The sequence below is a fragment of the Rattus norvegicus genome, chromosome 3 (genome assembly GCF_021556685.1).
Source record: "Rattus norvegicus strain SHRSP/BbbUtx chromosome 3, alternate assembly SHRSP_T2T, whole genome shotgun sequence".
NCBI classification, from domain to species: domain Eukaryota; kingdom Metazoa; phylum Chordata; class Mammalia; order Rodentia; family Muridae; genus Rattus; species Rattus norvegicus.
Genome location: NC_141536.1, coordinates 119,897,120 through 119,918,373, shown reverse-complemented (window position 1 = coordinate 119,918,373; position 21,254 = coordinate 119,897,120). Strand labels below are relative to the sequence as shown.

General features: G+C 45.2%; 1 protein-coding gene and 1 long non-coding RNA gene across 2 annotated transcripts in view; one reads left to right on the top strand and one right to left on the bottom strand.

Annotated features, from left to right (window-relative positions):
- Fermt1 (FERM domain containing kindlin 1) overlaps window positions 1-6,555 on the top strand; it is a 41,908-nt gene extending 35,353 nt beyond the window's left edge. Inside the window, 2 exon segments of the mRNA NM_001106515.1 lie at window positions 2,060-2,201; window positions 4,208-6,555. Of these exon segments, the coding sequence (NP_001099985.1) occupies window positions 2,060-2,201; window positions 4,208-4,381 (316 nt within the window). The 3' untranslated portion in view covers window positions 4,382-6,555.
- A 1,157-nt stretch (window positions 6,556-7,712) lies between these two features.
- On the bottom strand, window positions 7,713-12,451 carry LOC147995701 (uncharacterized). The gene is made up of 4 exons (XR_015684632.1): window positions 11,489-12,451; window positions 10,779-10,881; window positions 10,500-10,610; window positions 7,713-9,627 (listed from the first exon to the last, which is right to left on the bottom strand). It is a non-coding gene; the product is annotated as an uncharacterized LOC147995701 (long non-coding RNA).
- Window positions 12,452-21,254: the final 8,803 nt, after the last annotated feature.

Genomic DNA, 21,254 nt, shown 5'->3' with positions numbered 1-21,254 from the left:
ATTTTGATATTAAATGTTATGGGGGCTACAGATGTAGCTCAATGGGTAGAGAACTTGCTTAGCATGCACAGGGCTGGGTTGGATCCCAAGAATTTCATAGAACTGAGCATGGTAGTGCAGACTTGTAATGCCAGCCCTTGAGAGATGGGAGCAAGAGAGTCAGCCTGGACTACGTAGGACCCTGTCTCTAAAAGCTCATTCATTCATTCATTCATTCATTCATTCTTTTATTCAAAATAAAGACTTAAGGTAACAGAATATAAAAGGTATAGAAATGGTCCTGGGAAGGAAGCTAGAGATGAGAAGGAGGAGAAGTGGTTTGTTCAGTTAGAATGGTACCCAGATTGCCTTTCTCTCCTCTACAGCACCCACACTGCTATCTGCCTCCCATCCTCACACCTCCCTTGCTGCCCCTGTGTCTGTCCCCTTTCTTGCAGAATTCCTCTAGCATGTTGGACCTGTTCCAAGCATGTCCCTCCCAACTCCACCGCCTTCCACTTGTCATCAAGGTCACCTGCTGGTCACCCTTGATCTTTGCTGAATCTGGTGACTAACTCTGAGCCCTTGTGCCTCAAGGCCTCTTAGCAGCCTTTGACTGTAAAAGCACGCCTTTGACCTTCCCTAGTACCCATCTCCTTCCCTGGCTCTTTCTCGTCTCCTTGGTTTCTTATAATACTGGAGGCATGCGCCCATGGAACTTATGCTTACTCGTGCTTTCGAGGCTCTGCTGTTTGTTCAGCTTCCCTTATATAAGGAGCTGGCTGTTCTGAGATGTGCATCCTGAGCCAGGAACCCTCTCTAAAACTGCAGATTCATCCACACCAGAGTATCTAATGAATTGGCATCTCACCATATCCAAAACTCCTAATCTGCCCTAGAGCTGCCTCTCCTTGAATTTAGTGAGCTGCACCTCACCAAATGAAAATTCCTCTTGTAGATGTGCCCCAAGTCTTTCGTGACTCTGTAGTCTCTGTTGCATTGACATCGTGTATTCTGGCAAATCCTACCAGCTCTGCCTCCAAAGCACACAGAGAATTTCACCATCACCACCACCACCACCACCACCACCACCACCACCACCACCACCACCACCACCTCAGCAGTGCCAGGTGACCTTACTTAGTTTCCCTGCTGCCTTTCTTCCAAAACACCAGGCAGAGTGATTCTTGTAAAATCTAAGACAGTCCTTGCTCAAAACAACCTAGAGTCTTTCTGTGCCCCTCAGAGTCAATTTGTTTTTGTAGCTCAGCTCTCTGTGTCTGTTCCTCTGTCCTCCTCATACAAACCAGCTACCCTGGCCTCTTGGCAGTCCTTAAGTATACTCATACACATAAGCAGCTGTGCTCTCTGCCTGGAGTACTTTTCATCCAGATATCCATGTAGCTCACTCACCCGCAAGCATTGACTCTTTATTTCTGTCATCTCCTTTTCTAACCTCTATCTAAAATGGTAATAATCTCAACTCAAACTCAAGCTCAACTCAAGCTCAAGCTCCCAATCGTGCATTCCTTTCCTTCTGTGATCTGGTATATGGACTTCAATTTTCCGTGCCCTTTACTCCCTGCTAGTCAGAATATTCTACCCCCTCAGCCTAGGACACAGACATGCTGATTCTGTATGAAGTGATTTGACTTCCTCTGATTTCACTTTCTTCTGATGTCATCTTTCTTTAAAGACAATCTTCAGGAAAGCGTTAGCTCCCTCCCATTCTTTATAACTTGTTTGTCACCGTAAGAGAGCCTCCTTTAGGAAGCAGGTTGCTCGTTGTCTTTTCTTCTGAGATAATTTAGGAATGTTACGAGGCGACCTTTAAGAAACTGTATGTGGGGCCAGTGAGCTATCTCAGCAGGTAAAAGCTGCACAAGGCTGGTGACCTGAGTTCCCCAGAACCCACACAGAGGTGGAAGGAGCGAACTGACACCGTACGGTCGTCCTCTAACTTCCGCACGTGTGTTTTGCAGCCGCACATATACATTATGCATACAAACAGTAATAAGTGATTCTAAAGAAGTTGTTTGTGAATGACAGTTGTTCCCTTAATGAATACTGTTATTTTCAGATTTAAAGGAAGCAAGAAGGATGACATCCTGGGAGTTTCATACAACAGGCTGATTAGAATGGATGCAGTCACTGGGATACCAGTTACAACGTGGCGATTTGCCAATATGAAGCAGTGGAATGTCAACTGGGAAATCCGGCAGGTGAGGCAGAGGCTTCTGATGGTCCAGCTTGCCCGTAAATGCACATTCTCCGAGGTTCAGCCCACTCTGATTTTTTTTTAAAGGTGCTTTATAGTCAGAACTCTGGAGCTATGGACATGGGATGATTGTATACTAAAATACCAGCCCATATTTCTGGACAGTCTCCTAACAAGTCCAGACCCAGCGTTCTTTGGTTAACACTGCCAATTGGCTTAGCCTCTGTGAAGATTTTCCATATAGATTATAAAACTGCTGTGCAGTTTGTTCCACCTTCACAAACTCACCACAGAACTGTATGTGACTGAGCATAGTCATTGCTACCTTAGATGAGCCCTACACAAAGCAAATCCGTGAAAGCCTCATCCAACTGCCTGCAGACCTACAGGTTCAGATGCCTGCCCGGGGCACAGTCCAGGCCCAGGAGCGGAGTAGTGCTGAAGGCACCATAGACAAGCCCAGAATGGCCAAGGAAAGCTCGTCCTGTGAGATGAGCTCTTCAGCCCGCAGCTGTGTAACTTCCCTCCACTTTACATCCTAGGAGCTATATTTAGGCCAAAACCAAGCATGCATCCTAGAAAATACTGTATAAAGTTAGAGGTGCCTTAGCATTTTACTGACGATGTGTGTGTGTGTGTGTATATATATATATATATATATATATATATATATATATATATATAACTTTTATTCCAATACTTACAGTGAAAAATTTGGGAGCTTTTAAGTAAAAACTGAAATTTTTAATATAAAGTTGAAGTTGGGAAAGCTATGGCTTGTTCACTGATAGTACTTTGTTCTTGTTCACCCCATTCCCTCATGTCTCCTTGTCTCTCCTACTCAGCTCCTTTCCTCAAATTATCCTTTTCTCTGCTTACTCAGTGGGAGAAGTGCCTAGTCTTGCAGTGACTTGGTGTGCCAGGGTGGCGAGATACCTGGTGGATTCCCTTTCCTCAGAGAAGAAGGGAGGGGGAGAAACTGTGGGAGTGGATGGTAGGGGTAGGGGGACAGTGATCAGGATGATAGATAGATAGATAGATAGATAGATAGATAGATAGATAGATAGAGAGATAGATAGATAGATGATGGATGAATCGATGATAGGCAAGCAGGCAGGAAGACAGACAGACAATTGAAAAGGGACATTCTTTTTTATTGAATATTCTTATTTACATTTCAAATGTTATCCCCTTTCCTGGTTTCCCATCCATAAACCCCTATCCCATCCCCCACCCCCTTCTCCTTTGAGGGTGTCCCCCCTCCCCAACCACCCACCCCTTCTTGCCTCCTGCCCTGAAATTCCCCGACACTGGGCGGGAGGGATGGTCCAGACTTGGCAGGACCAAGGGCTTCTCCATCCATTGGTGCCCAACAAGGCCATCCTCTGCTACATATGCAGCTGGAGTCATGGCTCAGTCCATGAATAGTCTTTGGGTAGTGGTTTAGTCCCTGGGAGCTCTGGTTGGTTGGCATTGTTGTTCTTATGGGGTTGCAAACCCCTTCAGCTCCTTCATTCCTTTCTCTAACTCCTCCAATGGGGACCCCATTCTCAGTTCAATGATTTGCTGCTAGCATTCGCCTCTGTATTTGTCATGCTCTGGCTGAGCCTCTCAGGAGACAGCTATATCAGGCTCCTGTCAGCATGCAATTCTTGGCTTCATCAATATTGTCTTGGCTTGGTGGCTGTATACATATATAGGATGGATCCCCAGGTGGGGCAGACTCGGAATGGCCATTCCTTCAGTCTCTGCTCCAAACTTTGTCTCCATATCCCCTCCTATGAATACCTCTGAAAAAGCAATGGACTTAAGGAAACACCCACTAACTTACCAGGCACACATCAGAGCTGATACCACAAGAGGGCGCAAAGAGCAAAGACATTTTTCAGAAAGCCATTTTTCTGTGTGGTTTTGGGGACTTCACTAGTCCTCAGCTTTGGGGACTCTCTCCAACTGCTTTCTCATCCTTCCTTGTCGGAGTTTAAGTTTATCCATGGCTTACTTTTCCAGGTGGCAATCGAGTTTGACCAAAATGTCTCCATCGCATTCACCTGCCTAAGTGCAGGTTGCAAGATTGTACACGAGTACATTGGTGGCTACATCTTCCTGTCCACCCGATCCAAGGATCAAAATGAAACGCTCGACGAGGACCTCTTTCACAAACTGACTGGCGGTCAGGACTGAAGTGAAGCAGGGCTACCTGGCCTACATGAACCTAGGAATCCCTTCCTGAATGAATAGGATCCATGGCTTTCCCTGTGTGTAGCTTTCAGACCCACACAATGTATGCTTACCATCAGACACCCAGGTCCTTGCCTCGTCTGAGCACACTGAACGCACCCCTCACCTTACTTTGCCTCCCATTGCCAGCAGTAGACTGGGCTCCTGCTGGTGTTTCCTATAAAGTGGGTGGGGAATGAGAAGCCTGGTACTTACTCTGTGGATGCTCTAAGGCCCACCATGGCTTTCCAGCTCTGTGGCTTTGCAGGCACACGTAAGTGCTAACCAACAGCTGACCTGCTTATATGCCTCATGGTAAGTCAGCAGTGAGAAGAGCAAGGTAAAAGCGATGTGTAGCGAGTACAAATCTCATTCCACACACTCAGGTCCTTCTTAACAAAACTGAGCGTAGCTCTCATCTTGCCAAAATGGCAGCAGGAGTCTCATCGCCTTTTTTCTTTAGAGGTCAGAGAGATGAGTGGGGAGGAGCAGGTTACAGTGGTCTTCAGTATCATCAGTTTACGGTGACTGTCACATCTGTTAAGGTGACCACTCACCATCTGGTCTAATCATCGGTCCTCATAGTATTGCTGACATGAGAGGCTCCATTCCTAGGGAATCCCACAGACACAGTGAAGTCCTTCTTAAAGACACAGGGATACATGGGAGCCCATTCTTAGCCAAGATCCATGACTCGGTCGATTTGATTCTGGATTGGGTCTCAAGAAAACAGACCCAGCACTCTGTTCATCAAAAGCACCTTTAAGGAGCTGGAAAGATAGCTTAGCAGTTAAGAGGGCTTGCTGCTCTTGCAGGGGACCTCAACTGAGTTCCAAGTACCTAGCTTTAAGGGATCTGATGCCTTCTTCTGAACTCCGTGATCTGTTTCTAGAGTCCACCATGTTGAAGATCTGCTTTCGGAGCCCTGGTTGTCAGGGTTGTAAGAAAGTGTTCTTCTTCCCATTCAGCTGCATTCTGGAGGTGGAGGCTACCTCTATGAGTCTTGCCATTTTCCCTAAACACCTTCAGCTTTGTAAATCACAGGCAGTAACAGACTCTCTGGGGCTTTTTTTTTCCAGTATCATCCCTGTCCTGCTACAAACATAAGCTCTTGACAGCTGCCTGAATGTCATATTCTGGTTTTTCAGTAGGAAGGAATGAGTGGGTTTTGAGTAGGTAGACTGCAGTCTCAGAGCTAAAGGGAGGTGTTTTCTTCTGTTGAGACGCAGCCTTCTCCTTCCACACAAACTCAGACTGCACAGATAAGACAAGAGCTTTCCTTGAACTCTGCCTCTCTCCTAGGCTGCATGTTTCAGGGTTTTGGATGGAGCCCAGAGACCTTCAAGCCTCAGCTGTTGCTTTGTTTCCCAACCAAGCCACCTGGGAAGGGGGAGTTCTGCAATTCCAGGAATCAAGAGACACTCCTGGCTTGAGACCACAGACCTGAGCCAGAAGAACCTTCTGGAGGTTTCTTTTAGCCTATCCCTAGAGGTGTGTACTCATGAACCTTTCCAAGTTCCCACTGAATTTCTGGGGCTCAACTTTGCTCAGAAGTACTTTAAGCATTTGGAAGATTTGGTTCCCATCACAAAGAACTTAACTTGGGGTGTTTTTATGCAGACACATATGTTAAGTATGTGCAGTAAACACTCTGGGCTCTACTGTTTAGGCTCTAGGCACTGTACAATATACTCCTAGGTATACCACACTAGGCTGGGCATAGCATATACCCAGTGTGTGTGCCTCTAATCCCAGAACTGAGAAGACAGACACAGGCAGACCTCTGTGAGTCTGAGGCCAGCCAGGGCTCCATAATCAGAGCCATTCTCAAAAAAAAAATATTTACATGCTAGAGCCTAGACAGATGTTTGAAATCCTGGTCACGATGACCTCCTTGATTATTTGTCACCTTGATTACATTTTGCTCATGAGAATTCAGCTTCCCTCCTTCACCCAGACCTGGCTTTCAGGTCAGTCCCTCCTTAGCTTTTCATGGTTGGCTGACATTTCCATGAAATGCTTGGAGGAGTTGGCTGCAGACATTATGCAGTTTTGGGTAGCATTTCTCCCATGATGACACAGCTACATCTCAAAGGAATAAATTGGTATAAGAAGAAAATGTTAAATGCCACGATTCTAAAGAGAAATTTGGTCCTTTTTTTAGGGGGAGGGGATTAACATTTGGATACAAATGGCCAGGTGACTTGTCCTTGGTGAAATTTTAATTTGTTTGCCCCCCAACACACACACACACACACACACCATTTGCTGTATTATTTGCCGTAGATGCTGAAAACTGCATTGTGTTATTTATATGACTTTAAATTTGATTTTTATATGTGTTTTAATACAGTCCAGTTGTGTCCTATCCTGCCTGCTGTCTGTTTAAAGGTAACCGTTCTCTCTGCTATGAAGGAAGAGCCACTCCAGCCTGTCATGTGCCTCTGCACACCAAGATTCCAGATCCTTCTCCAGGCGATGAGAGTGTTTGACCTTGAGTTCTGAATGTCAGCTAAGACCCTTTCTTAATCTTCGCTTTCAGTTCTTCTCTCATTGATAGGACATGCCCTGTCCTAACCTTACTGCGGCCTGTCTTAACCCTTTCTAGATCTTGAGAAACTACCAGAAAGCAAATAACTCTATGTCCGGAGAAAAAGGAAGAGCCAAGGCCCCAGCATTTGATAGCTGGGTGCTGAGGGCACCTCTTTATTGAATGGTTAATGATCCCTAATAGATAAAAACCTGCAGTGTGTAGGAATCTCTCCATGCAATTCTCACATCAGCCTATAGGGGGCAAGAAGAGCTCATCTACTCATTCTACTGAGGAGTCAAACTCCCTGAGGTTGTATGGATGAAAGCCGGTTGGGGAAAAGGATCCAAAGCTGAGTTTGTCGACCTTCTCCAGCCCTGCACAGTCTTGAGGCACTAGCCACCTCCCACTAAACGAGACTCAGCGTCCCCCACTCCCAGGTACAGTTTGACCCAGTGGCTACCATTTCCAGCCACCAAGTCAACATCCCCACGTCAGGATCGCTCATACTGGTAGGGAAGAATCACCAGCCTGGGAAACGGGCTGCACTGGAGTTAGATGGGTAAGATAGAGGTGGACCAAAGAAGTCTCAGTAGAAATACCTCTTCTGAGAAATACCTCACTAAAAGGTTTCTGTTATTGTTTTTAATTTGGGTTTTGAATCCTAAACAGTAAGGAAATAAGGAGTCTTTTTGAAAGCTAGTCCTTTAGTCAATGAATGGACTAAGAAGACAAAGTACTACACAGTAATTATTCCCTGAAGTAATTTAAAAATCGTTTTAATTGGTCTGAGGACGTATCTCAGTTGGTAGAGTGTGTACCTAGGCGTATAAAGCATAAGGTCAAAGCACATCCACATAATTGTAACCCTCAGTGTATATGGTCACTTCTCAGACTTCTTTGCATAGGAAACCCTCTTGCTAAGAATAGGAACCTGATTGTTAAACTAGACCTGAGTCCAGAGTCACATGGAACCCAATCTTTAATGCCACCAGATTAAGTGCCCCAAACATTTGTGATCACATGACATGAGAAAACAGGCCCTGAGGAGGATGCAGCACCCTTTGTGAGGGAGCAGAAGACTTATGGGAAGGGAGGCACCAAAGCCTGCGTGGTCTGACCCAAACAATATATCATCCTGAAAGGCCTTGGGGCCCTCCACAGGGCCTGTATCAGGGAAGGCAATATGCTGACAGCCAGGCAGCTAGTTTGAATACAGTTCCTAGCTGGATCCCAAGTGGGCCATACATCTGTTAGGAGAGAGCAAGGACACTGTCCCTGGCAGCCTGGCATTATAACGGTGGGGTATTCTGGAGATGGCTGGGCTACTTACAGAAGGGACCAGGTCTCTATGCTGTCATTCAAGCTTCTGCCTGTCCTCAAAGAACCAGGACTGGAAAACAAGCCAACCTGTAAGAACCACTGCTACTTTTTAAAAAAAAGTAAAATCAGTGTTTCTTTCTCCAAAGATACACACATCAAATGTGAATTTCCTCATTGCTGTTGAGGGCCAGACACAAAATATTAGACCCACATTGGTTTCAAGTTGAGGCCTTGCTACTCAAAGTGTAGACCTCAGCCAGCACTTGTGTCAGGAACACAAGGCCTGAAGCAACATGGGGTCAGCCAGGCTCTGTGAGGTACATGGAAGGAGACCTGTGCAAATGCCACTCCAACCTTGTCACCTCCAGCTCCTCTGTCATTTACATTTCATGCTAAGAAGACAGGCTGGATCATGGTCAGACATGCCCCAAGGCGAGAGAGATCCCAGGAGGTGAAACAGCTGTGCGAAGTTAGGAGTCAGTGAGTGAAACCAGCGGCTACCTCCCCAAAGGGCAGTTTCAACAATATAGCTCATAGGTCGAGGCAGAGAGATTGATTTTGAGAGAGGTGTGGAGTGATGCTGATGGTCTCCTGTGCTCCATGCCTCCCATGACCCCTCTCCTCGTTCAGGCATGGGCTACAAGCCTCACTGCACACATTTAGGAACGGAGTGCTGGTAAATGTTTAGAAACTCTGTGCCCGTGGGGAATGCTGATTCGCCAGTTCCTGTGAGTGTGACAGGAGTGTACACAGGCTTGGAAAGAGATGTGGACATCAGGTGACCCAGCCGAGAGAGTCCAGCTCCAGCACACAGTGTAATCGTACACAGAAGTCATGAAGCGTGTCAAGGTCACAAGCCAGTGCGCAGGAAGCAGGGCTTTGAGTCCAGTTCCTCTGAACTCCGGTACACTCTCAGCACAGCGCTGGATGTTTTAGTGTGAATTCAAAGCTTCTGTGCCAGGAATCCCAGGTTGTTCGTGATAGCATCTTTGTGGAGATGTAGAGGACAGTTTGGTTGTCCAAATCTCCCCTTCCCTCTCACTCCCTCTCCCTATCTCTGTCTCTGTCTCTCTGTGTCTCTGTCTCTGTGTCTGTCTCTCACACACCCACAGACACATACACAAACACAGAGACAGAGACAGAGACAGAGACAGAGACAGAGGCACACACACAGAGGGGGAAGAGGGGGGAGAAAGCCTGTTCGAAACCTACAGATCCAAACCTGTGTTGAGCTGCATGCACAGCTTTCTCCAAATAAGTTTCTCCTCTCCATGGACCATCACATTTGAACAGGTTCTAGCCAAACATATTGCCAGTCATGGCTGGGTACAGGCAGCAGAGTTCAGTCCAGATTGAACTATTTGGGGGCACATGAACAATAATCATAACGATGTCCCCAAGTGAACTTTTAGAGAGAATCCCCTTTTTACCATCACATGCCTAAGTATAGCTGGAGACGTGGTGTACAGCAGATACGTTAAGTAAAGGGGCACATGCAACACGCAAAGGCTCACGTAATCCAAATCTACTAATTCAAGCAGAGAATTGCTCATGCTATATCCCTTAGTAACCAGCACGTCTGTGTCTTAAACTCCACAGAAGGAAATGCCGAACAATAGTCAGGCCCTTTGAGTATCTTCCCTCACTGAGGCTGCCAACCTTGACAGTGGATTCATTTCTGCCCTGCCTTCCCTTCATGAAGAGCTGCATCTGTAAGGTGAAATTCCTCCCAAGTCGCTTTAGGTCGTTGTGCATTTTATGTCCACAAGCTAGAATCATCTAAGAGGGAACCTCGACTGAGAAAAACACTGCCATCAGGTTTACTGGTGTAGGTGGTGCCATCACTGGAATGGTGGTCCTGGGTTCTATAAGAAAGCAGGCTGGGCAAGTCATGGGGAGCAAGCCAGTAAGCAGCACGTTTCCATGGCCTCTGCATCAGTTCCTGCCTCCAGGTTCCTGCCCTGTCTGAGTTCCTGTCCTAACTTCCTTCAGTGATGAACAGTGATGTGGAAGCTTAGGTCAAATAGCCCCTTGCCTCCTCAAATTGCTTTCGGTCACAGTGTTTCATCACAGCAATCATAACCCTAACTAGGCCAGTCATGTTCCTTAACACAGCAATAGTCACCTGAAAACACCTAGCTCAGACCCCAACCACCAGCAGGTAATACCTGAGTTGATTTTCACAGAAGATATTTAGATGAAATTCATAAAATCGTGGAAATTTTTTACCTCCAATTACTTTATATTAGATTCCAAATGTCACATTTTCTTCCTCAGATGCCAAGGATCAGTGTACTTTTCCAATGGGTCACTCATTTGCAAGTCTGGGTCAGCAGTGGGCTTAAGAGGAAAGAAAAGAATATCAAACCCCAGAGATCTGTGACAAACACTTGGCCCAAACCTCCCTGTTGCTCATAAGCGGTTGATGCCAAGTCGCAGCAGAGAGCAGTGACTCTCTCATGGGGACCAAGCCCCATTTGGGGAAGTCGAGTGAGATGTTGTCCTGACCTTTTCCTCCCTTTGTGGACTCTGGAAGCCATGTGCTCATGAGGAAAACAAATGACCAGCAAAGGTTTGGAAAACAGTTGCTAAACAGCTCCCTCCATGAGACCTGTAAAACAGGGTGTCACAGACACAAAATCACCAAGGCAGGAAATAAGAGGCATGTGGTATAATGTCATTTGCAAGCCATACATATCCTGCCTCCTATTTGTGGCAGAGAAGAGAGACTAAAGTTGACACATTTGTATTCTGTGTGTGTTAAAGTTGCTCTCCTAACTGCACATCATAGAGAAGAATCGGGGGTTGGGGATTTAGCTCAGTGGTAGAGCGCTTGCCTAGCAAGCTCAAGGTCCTGGGTTCCGTCCTCAGCTCCAAAGGGAAAAGAAAAAGAAAAAGAAAAAGAAAAAAAAGATCCTAAGAAAAGAATCAGCAGGTCCATGTTACTAGCAGCTTAGCATATGCCCACTGTTAATGGCACGCGTCTTTTGAATTAGCAGCCAGCCCTAGTCCAGATGACCCTGGAAGGGTACAAAGTGGATACCAGCAGACATTAAATGAACTGGACTCATAATTTTGAGAAGCGCCTGAACCAAAATGTCCATAGGAGGAGGGAAGAGGGCAGGGGATGATAATGAGAGCTAGACATCAAAACTCTCAAAACCCGGGCTGACCACCTGACCAGAGGGGCCAGCCTGAGCTCCAGGATGATTGGATACCTTTGTCCTCTTCCCGATCCCTCTGTACAATCTGCCTTCTGGTGATGAGACTCAAGACAGATCTCTAGATGTTAATCCGCCATCTTCTCAGATTCCCAGCTCTCTGAGTAAATGCAGCTTTGAAGACTCGATTCCCGTCTCTGCTCTTTGGCATCTGCAGGTGACAGGCAGCAGCGAGGGCAGGTGTTCTGGTTTCAGTGTTCCCACATGACACAGCCGGTCACCTGACTCAGTGGCAAAGAGTGCATATTGCTCTTGCAGAGGATCCAAGTTCTGTCCCCAGCACCTACATCGGATAACTCACCGCTGCTTGGGACTCCAGCCCCAGGGTAACCCAAAGCCTCGCATCTGAGCTCACATGTGCACACCCACATATAGAGACACCCACAAATACATAATTAAAAAATTAAAAGTAAATAAATATATTTTTAAAATACCACATGGCATAATATGTGTCAGAACCTACTAGACCTAACCACCAATCATTTTCAACCTGTAGTAAGGCTACTGTAATTCAACCAAATCCATTTTTGCCCCTAGTGCTAGAGATAGAATTCTGGGCTTTGCGTGTGGAGGCAAACTCTCATCGCTGAGCTGTATCCCCATCCTCAGCCTCCCTGACTGTTTTTCCAGACTCCTGCTCTCTAACCCAAGCTGGCCTTAAACTCAAGATTTTTCTGCCTTAGCCTCCTGAATATCTGAGTAACTAACATGGGAACTGTGTCTGGTCTAAATCAATTTCTTTTAAAGCACACCACACACACACACACACACACACACACACACACACACACACACACATTGCTACCAGAAATTTTCCCTGTTGAGTTGCTACTTGGGGAAATTTTCTCTTCTTCCACCTAATCCTCCCCCGGTAGGCAATGCTAGACTACAGCGCAGTACACAAGCCAACAAGCCACACACTTTCATCAGCTCGCTCCACCACGTACAGCTTGTACTCCCAAAGCCATCCCTTGGTCCCACAAGGCAGCTATGGTTCCAGACGTGTCATATGGCATTAACTTTCCTCAAGGGCATTAAAGTATTTGCTCTTTAGTCAAAGGAGTCACAGACTCAGCTAGAAGTCAGGGTTATTTTACTGATGAAAAGGAGGAGAATGGATATCGGGAGACAAATGACCGCCTCTTCCACAGGATGTGCGATGTGCCAGGAACAACGTGCATGAACAAGTGGAAGGCAGGGTTGGGGTTAGGATCAGGGTCAGGGTTAGAGGATTAAAAAAGGTTAGAGTTAGGGCTGGGGATTTAGCTCAGTGGTAGAGCGCTTACCTAGGAAGCGCAAGGCCCTGGGTTCGGTCCCCAGCTCTGAAAAAAAGAACCAAAAAAAAAAAAAAAAAAGGTTAGAGTTGTGGTTAGGGCTAGGGGTTAGGGTTTGTGTGAGACGGTTAGGGGGTTAGGCTTAGGGTTAAGGTTAGAGGGTTAGTGTTAGAAGGTTAGGATTAGGGTTAAGGTTAGGGTTAAGGTAGAACAAAGACAGGAAACCAAGATGTTGAGGCTAGTTTATGATAGTAGAGTTAAGAGGACATCAGGGAAGTTTTCTCCTGGGGAATATTTTGACTCAGCCTTTGCAGGTCAACAACAGATTTGTCAAGTAGAGAGAGGGGCAAGGAATTGAGTGAAGCTTGGCAGACATCATCAGTGGAGAAACCCTGGTGGTTCTCTCCTCCATCATGGTCTACAGTCAGCTTGGCATGCAGAAACACAAGTGTAGTGACAGATAGTGGAGCACAGGAAGACAGGCCACACTGGAAGCTTCAGGGACAGTTTAAAGGCTGTTGTAATCTATGGCTGGCCAGAGACCCAGCCAGAGGCAGTAGGTGGGGTAAGAGAGCATTAGCAAGCCATCTCAGAGCCAAAAATAGTTTGCTGCTGTGGTCAAGACTATTTATATACATGCAAAAACATTTTCCTTTATTTCTCCATAACAGAACTTAATTTTTGATGGGGTCAGTGTGTCTAGCCCCAGTTCTGGGTGCCTACTGTTCTACCCCAATCATGAGAATCCTATTTCCCAAGCTTTCATCGTCTTCTGTGGGTAAGAGTGGACATATGACCTAGTTCTGGCCAGCGGGGCCTGCGGTACGCTGTGGAGATTCCTGTGCCCACCTGTCATCTTGACGAAAAGGCAATGCCGTTTGTTTAGACTTCGCTTTTCTAGTCCACCCTGTGCCTGAATGGGAACGCAATACTTGGAGGCACTGCAATCCTCTTGCAGCCAGAAGGCAACACACACAAGAACGGGAGCACCCCGGGATAGCGCACCTCTCGCACAGAACACTGGCGTGCCGACATGGGCCAGCTGGAGGGCAAGTGATAGCTTGTACCTGCTTGTACGTTGGTGGTACTTTTCATTTCTGTCCGTTTTGGCTGACAAGGGACAGAGGGTGTCTCTGGGTGTGTCTCTGAGCATCAGTGCACACACACCATTATTAAGTGGGTTTTCCAGAACCTACAGCTGAGCGTATCCCTCGTTGTCCCAACACTGAACAAATGAATTTGCACAATAAGGGAACGGAGTCCAGCTAGAATCTAGAATCTCTAGCTCAGCCTAGTATAGAGTCATGAAGTAGACATATACAGTAAGAAGGGCATAGAGGGGAGCGTCAGGGGGCTCCAACATGTACCTGGGGAGAGACTAGCCGTGCTAAATATGTTCTGACTTTAATTTTTTCATATCCTATTTTTAATGATGGTTCTTAAATGCTTTAACCTTCCTTGTAGCCCACCGCCCACCAGAAGTAGTGGGAAAGAAAGGATACGGGGGAAATGGACCTGTTTAGAAAGATTCTTTGGAGCAACTCCAGTCTGTGTTGTCTGGAAATCGGCAGTTCAGTTCACAGGTTAGCACGCGGCGGCAGCTTGATCCACTCGCAAACACCTCACAGATACACCAGCTATCCAATTCTGCAACAGCGGTGACGCGACCTAGCAGAGACAACTAGGCCTTAGCCTAGGCTTGAGTCAGCAGGAGGGACCAAGAGGAACGCCAGGAAAGTTCTCAGCTGTGAAGAAGATCAGTGAAGACAAGAGACCCACAGCTTGTATAGCAAGCCAAGCTCTGTCTTCGTTACTCTGTGGAATCCTATTTATACCCTCCAAAAATCATGTGTCCTCCATGTGCCTTGCCTCAGCACAGCTCTTGTCGACATGTGTCTTACCTCAGTATGAGCATCCAATCAGCCCAAGCCCTTGGAAGCAGCAACAAACTGCAGCGCACCACCAGAAGGTTTTTTTTTCTTAATTTTTAAAAAAGATTTATTTATTTATTATGTATAGGTACACTGTAGCTGTCTTCAGACACACCAGAAGAGGGCGTCAGATCTCATTACAGACGGTTGTGAGCCATCATGTGGTTGCTGGGATTTGAACTCGGGACCTCTGGAAGAGCAGTCGGGGCTCTTAACCACTGAGCCATCTCTCCACCAGAAGAGATTGTTTTGTTTTGTTTTTGTTTGTTTGATTGATTTTTGGGTGTTTTTCTCTTTATGGCATCCCTACAAATACAGCCCAATGTAAGGTGGACCAATACATGTGTGTCGTTAGCAAAGAATCCTTCATCACATGTCCTCTCGTGTGCTTGCTTTAGCAGAACATCCTCTCTCCTGTGTCTGCTTCAGTGAAATGGTCCTTCACGACTCTGCCTTAGCCTTTCACACCCATGTCCACTTCAGCTAAGCACTCCTTCACGTGTTTGTTCCAGCAAAACCCTACCCAACCGACTTTCCAAAAGACCCTTAAGTTTCTACTTCATATTCCCCTTTCTGTTTAAGAATTGCCTTTTTTTCAAACACTAACTATATATATATATGGATATATATATATATCCATATATATATAAATGATTATAAGAATCATCACATTTTAATAATTGGCTTATTATAATACAGTCAAACAATAGTCTAACAAATAACCTTAAATTTCTATCAATATATAATGAACAAAACCCCTAAATATCTGTCAGTACACAATAATTTAAACAAAAAATTTATACTTTTATTAATATATAATAATTAAACAAAAACTTAAATGTCTATTAATATATAATAATTAAAGAAAACATTAAACATCTATTAATATAGAATAATTAATATAATAATCAAAACCTTAAATTTTTATCAATAAACAATAATTAATCAGAACAACCTAAAACCCTAGATAATGACAACTATAACATATATTTGTTATTTGATGAATTAGGGTGATTCTGCTTTGGGTCCCAAGGGGGAAAAGTGATTAGCCTGAAAAAAGCTAGCTGTAGCATTTATTACCCAGTCTCTGTATCGTCGTCTAGTCTATGTATTGTCCGTCTGTTTGTCAATCACTTAGGCTAGCCCATTTGAGGTTGATTTGTGTGTGTGTGTGTGTGTGTGTGTGTGTGTGTGTATGTGTGTGTGTGTTGTGTGTGTGTTGTGTGTGTGTTATGTGTGTGTTGTGTGTGTGTGTTGTGTGTGTGAGAGTGCATGTGTGTGTGTATGTGTGTGGTGTGTGTGTGTGTGTGTGTGTGTGTGTGTGTGTGTTTTGAAGAAATCAGTAACTGAGACAGACTGTGAATTATTTGGGCTATTTGCTTTGTGAAAACATCCATGTCTCAAGTGATAAGGTTTTTCTTGGTTAGATCTGATTTTTATAAGTTTTGTTGGTCCGATCTAATCTTTATAAGTTTTGTTGGTATCTATGTTTTTCATTTCCTGTTGATATATAAGCATAACCATGTACCCATCTTAAAACTATTATAGGTTTTCATTCTAATGTCAATACACCTTTATAGTATATTGGTTGACCTAGTTTCTCAGTTTCTCTGATAACCCAGTGTCTCTCAGCTGCTGTTGTTCCTTTTTTACCAACATTAAGAAAACTGAGAGCTAATAATGTATTATTTAGTCTTTCCCTGGGGGTTTTCATTTTCCTGTTTTGTTTAATAAGTATTTTAAAGGAACAATTGACCCTCTCTATAATTGTTTGTCTTGTGGGATTTATCAGTAACAAGTAAAGAATTGTTTTATGTTATTGGATATATATGTGGGAGCATTGTCAGCTTTAATCTGTGTGGATATCTCCATAGTTGCCATCATTTCTAATAAATGTGTAATTACACAATCAGCCTTTTAGGATTTGAAGCAGTTGTCCATTGAAATCCTGAGAATGTGTCAATGGTATGGTGTATATACCTTTGCTTCCCAAATTTTGTAAAATGGAAAACATCTATCTGCCAGATGTCATTCTTTTTGGTACTCCTAGGGTAACTACCAGCAGGTACATTAAACAACATTGCTAACCCCTCATAATCTGCTGTTTCCTCTGCATTAGAAACAGTTACCCGTTATGCCTAAGCCACCTGTCACTTTAATTTTTTCAAATCTGACTTTTAATGACACTTTAACCATCCTTGTAGCCCACCAGAGGTAGTGGGAAAGAAAAGATATAGGGGAATTGACCTGTTTAGAAAGCTTCTTTGGAGCAACTGTTGTCTGTGTTGTCTGGAAATCAACAGTTCAGTTCACAAGCTAATAGCCAGCGGCAGCTCGATCTACTCACACACACCTTTCAGATACACCAGCACTCCAGTTCGGTAGAGTCTGGTTAGTAACAGGGGCGACAGGACCTAGCAGAGACAGCTAGCCCTCAGCCTCGGCTCGAGACAGCAGGGGGGACCAACAGGAACACCAGAAGTTCTCAGCTGTGCTTCTCTCAGGGAAACAAGATCAGAGAAGGCTTGAGGCCCACAAGTGTTGCACAGCTAGCTGTACCAGCAAGCCACGCTCTGTCTCTTCCACTCCTATTGGTACCCTCCAAACATCACATGTCTTCCACATGCACACCTTGCCTCAGCACGGTTCTCACCTCGGCACATGCATCCAATCAGACCATGTCCTTGGAAGCAGCAACAAAATGCAGCACACCACCAGAAGGCTTTTGGTACATTTCTCTCCATAGCCTCCCAACAAATGCAGCTCAACTACACAATGTAAGGAGAACTAATACATGTGTGTCATTAGCAAAGAATCTTTCATCACGTGTCCTTTCACATGCTTGCTTTAACAAAACATCCTCTCTCCTGTGTCTGCTTCAGTGAAACGTTCCTTCATGTATTTGCTCCAGCAAAAACACCATCTAACAGACTTTCCAAAGAACCCTTAAGTTTCCACTTCAGATGTAACTCTATGAACCCTGCAACTTTTATACTGGTGTTGCCCAAAACATTCTTGTAATTCCCCCCTTGGAAATCCCCAGCAAGGTCTCAGCTACATTAGAATGTCCTCACCATCAACAAAACTGCATTATCCCCACGGTGGGAAATATCCAAGACTACGGTGAGATTATGATAAAGAATTTTTCCCTTTTATTGGATATTTCTTTATTTGCATTTCAAATGTTATTCCCTTTCCTGGTTTCCCCTCCAGAAACCCACTATCTCATTCCCCCTTCCCCTGCTTCTATAAGGGTGCTTCCCCATTCACCCACTCCCTCCCACTTCCCCACCCTGACATTCCCCAACACTGGGGCATCAAGCCTTGAAGGGACCAAGGATTTCTCCCATTGATGCCTGACAAGGTCATTCTCTGCTACATATGCAGCTGTTTCTCCTGAGAGGCTCTGCTAGAGCCTGACAAATACAGAGGCGGATGCTCGCAGCCAACCATTGAACTGAGAACGTGGTCCACAATGGAGGAGTTGGAGAAAGGACTGAAGGAGCTGAAGGGGTTTGCAACCCCATAAGAAGAACAACAATGTCAACCAACCAGACCCCCCCCCCCCCGCCAGAGCTCCCAGGGACTAACCCATCATCCCAAGGGTACACAGGGATGGACGTATGGTAAAGTAATTTTAGTGAGTGATTTTAAAAAACAAAACTCTGCCTGACGATGATGATGATGACTATGACAAAAATGAAGAAGACAGCAAAGGAAACAATGATGATGATGATGATGGCCTGTGTGTGTGTGTGTGTGTGTGTGTCTGTATGTGTGTGTGTCTGTGTCTGTGTGTATGTGTGTGTGTGTCTGTGTCTGTGTGTATGTGTGTGTGTGTCTGTGTCTGTGTGTATGTGTGTGTGTCTGTGTCTATCTGTGTATGTGTGTGTATGTGTGTGCGCGCGCGTGCATGCCACATGCCAATCTAATGGAGTCATTCCTCAGTTGAGGTTCCCTAGTTTGTTACTAGATTGTGTCAAGTTAACAAAACTAACCAGCTTTGCCAGCAACTCCTGAATTATGGACTATTCCCTTAGAGAGTCCATAAAAATTTCAGAAAACTGATAATCAGCAGTAAAGTTACAGGATTGCTAATACATTAGTGGGAATTAGTAATCACATATTTCTAATTAATGTTATTTTCAATAATGGCCAAATGCCATTCCTATTAAAGTCTGCTTTAAAGCAAGCAAACAAGCAAGCAAAACAAAACAAAAGACCCCTAGTGTCCCAGTCCTGAGGCTGTCATGGCTGCCTTCCTCTCAGCTCTCATCATTGACCCTGGCCAGTGTGTTCATTTGGGCATTGTTGAGCTGTGGCATCATCCTGCCACTGGGTCTGTGACTTCCTTCTCTCCCGTCTCAGTGAGAAGAGTACCCACCTCCAGCCCTCTGCGTGTCCCCTGGAGGCTTCTGAAGGGCGTCACTCCTGCAGATGCTCCTCTCTTAAGTATGACTGATTTCCCAGCTTCCCAGCCAGCCTGTAAATGTATTCTGCCTTGGGAGGGGTGTCAATCCTGGCTATACATTGTTTAACAGTGCTGCAATGAAGCAGTGGGATCTAGACCGTCTCCTACTAGATCTGGGTGGCCTCAGTTGACCCGACTGTAGAACACAGCAGAAGCGACATTATGCAGCTTCCAGGCATAGGTAACGACAAACTGTGTGCCATGTCTAACCGGCCGATCATTCTCCTTAGGAGCCCTCGCCAACTGAACTGTCCCAATAAAGCAGACCTTCTAGCCATCCTCAGAACAGTACCAGCCATTGAATGAAATCATCCAAGTTCTCAAATCCAACCCAAACAAAGCTGACTCTTACCTATGACTTCATCCAATGCTACTGGAAGTTAGTGAGCCACAAAGCCAACCTCTAACAAATTCCTAACCAGAAAATCACGGGAAAGACTCCAGGGACTTGGCTAAAGCCACTAAGGCTTGGGTTCTGTTAGAACTATCCATAGGATCTTTCATTTCAAATGGTTCCAAACGGTCTGTTGTCCCCTCTTCTTTTGAACCTAACAGCAAAACTTGCCCTGAGGCTGGGGAGTTGGCTCAGTGGTTTATTAAGGACACTGACTGTTCTTCTAAAGGACCTGGGTTTGAGTCCAGCACTCACATGTAGCTAACATCCATAGGTTACTCCAGTCCCAAAATAACCAACGCCTCTTCTGACCTCTGAGGACACTAGGCACACATGTGGTGCATAGACATACATGTAGGCAAAACACATGTACACATACAATTTGGAAACTATTTAAAACTTGTCCCAGTGTTTTACCTCCCCGGCACTCGGAAGAAGCACTAAAAAAGCTAACACACATTGTCTCCTGTTTTTGGCCCACACCTCTCTTGCTTATGTCCACACAGCACACCCCTCTTATTCAAATCACAAGTAGCTCTCCCTTGCCTGTTTGCTCAGAACCCGACTGGCTGTGCTTGTCTAGGGAAAACCATTCTCAATCTCCGGAGCCAAGTTTCCCTGAGTTTTCTTTAACCCTCCGCCTGTTCCTGCCCAGCTGCCCTGGCTTCCTCTGCTTCACCTCTCAATGCTGGTTTGACCTGCCCTTGTCTTCCTTGGTGTACACACATTCCTTGGATGAGTACAACCCATCAATTTCCCTTAGGGATCGTCTATGTGCAGATGCCTTCCAAAGGTTGCTACTCCCCAGCGCTTGGGGGGAATTCCAGAGAAACACAGTCAATTCACTCCTCAGCATGTCCTCTGCAGGCAGAAGAGCCATCTCCAATTGAACATGACCCAGAACAGAGCCTACACCTAATCGGTTGCATTTGTAGATTCCTGTCTTGGTCCACCCAGCTCTCAGCCAAACACCTAGGAGTCACCTTGACATCTCTTTCCCTCTCATCACATAAATTAGTTTCCCATGGCAACTGTTAACAAATTACACAAATCTGGTTGCTTAAAATAACAAGCAATGCTATCCACTCACAAAAAGGGAATGAAATTTAATACATAATATAATGTAGGTGGGTCCTGAAAATATGTTTAATGAAATAACTCAGGAACAAAGGACGAATGTATTTGATTCCATTTACATGAAGTACTTTAAGTAGACAAATGAAGGGGAAAAAATACAGTAGACATTACCAGGAGCTAAGGAGGCAGGCCAAGGGAGCTGTCATTTAATGGGTAGAGTTTGTTGGAATTGATGAAAGTCCTTTGGGTGTTTGTTTATGTCCGCTAAACACAATCTAGAGTTATTTGGGAAGAAGGAGTCTTAGTTGAGAAAATGCCTCCATAACACCTCCTAGTAGGCCAGTAGGGCACTGTCTTGAGTAGCAATTGGTGTGAGTAGGCCCAGCTAACTGAGGGTGGTGCCACTCCTAGACTGGTGGTGCCATGTTCTCTTTGCTAAACAAGGTAACAATTTCCCCCTCTGGAAACTAAACGAGCATCTTACAGGCTATTATTCATCCTACCACATTCATTTCTGACCTATTAATAAGTTATGTTACTTCTAATTACCAACCTCTTGAAGATTGAGTATTTGTCTTTGCCCTTCCTCTTGGGCCAGCAACAGCACTTTTGTCCG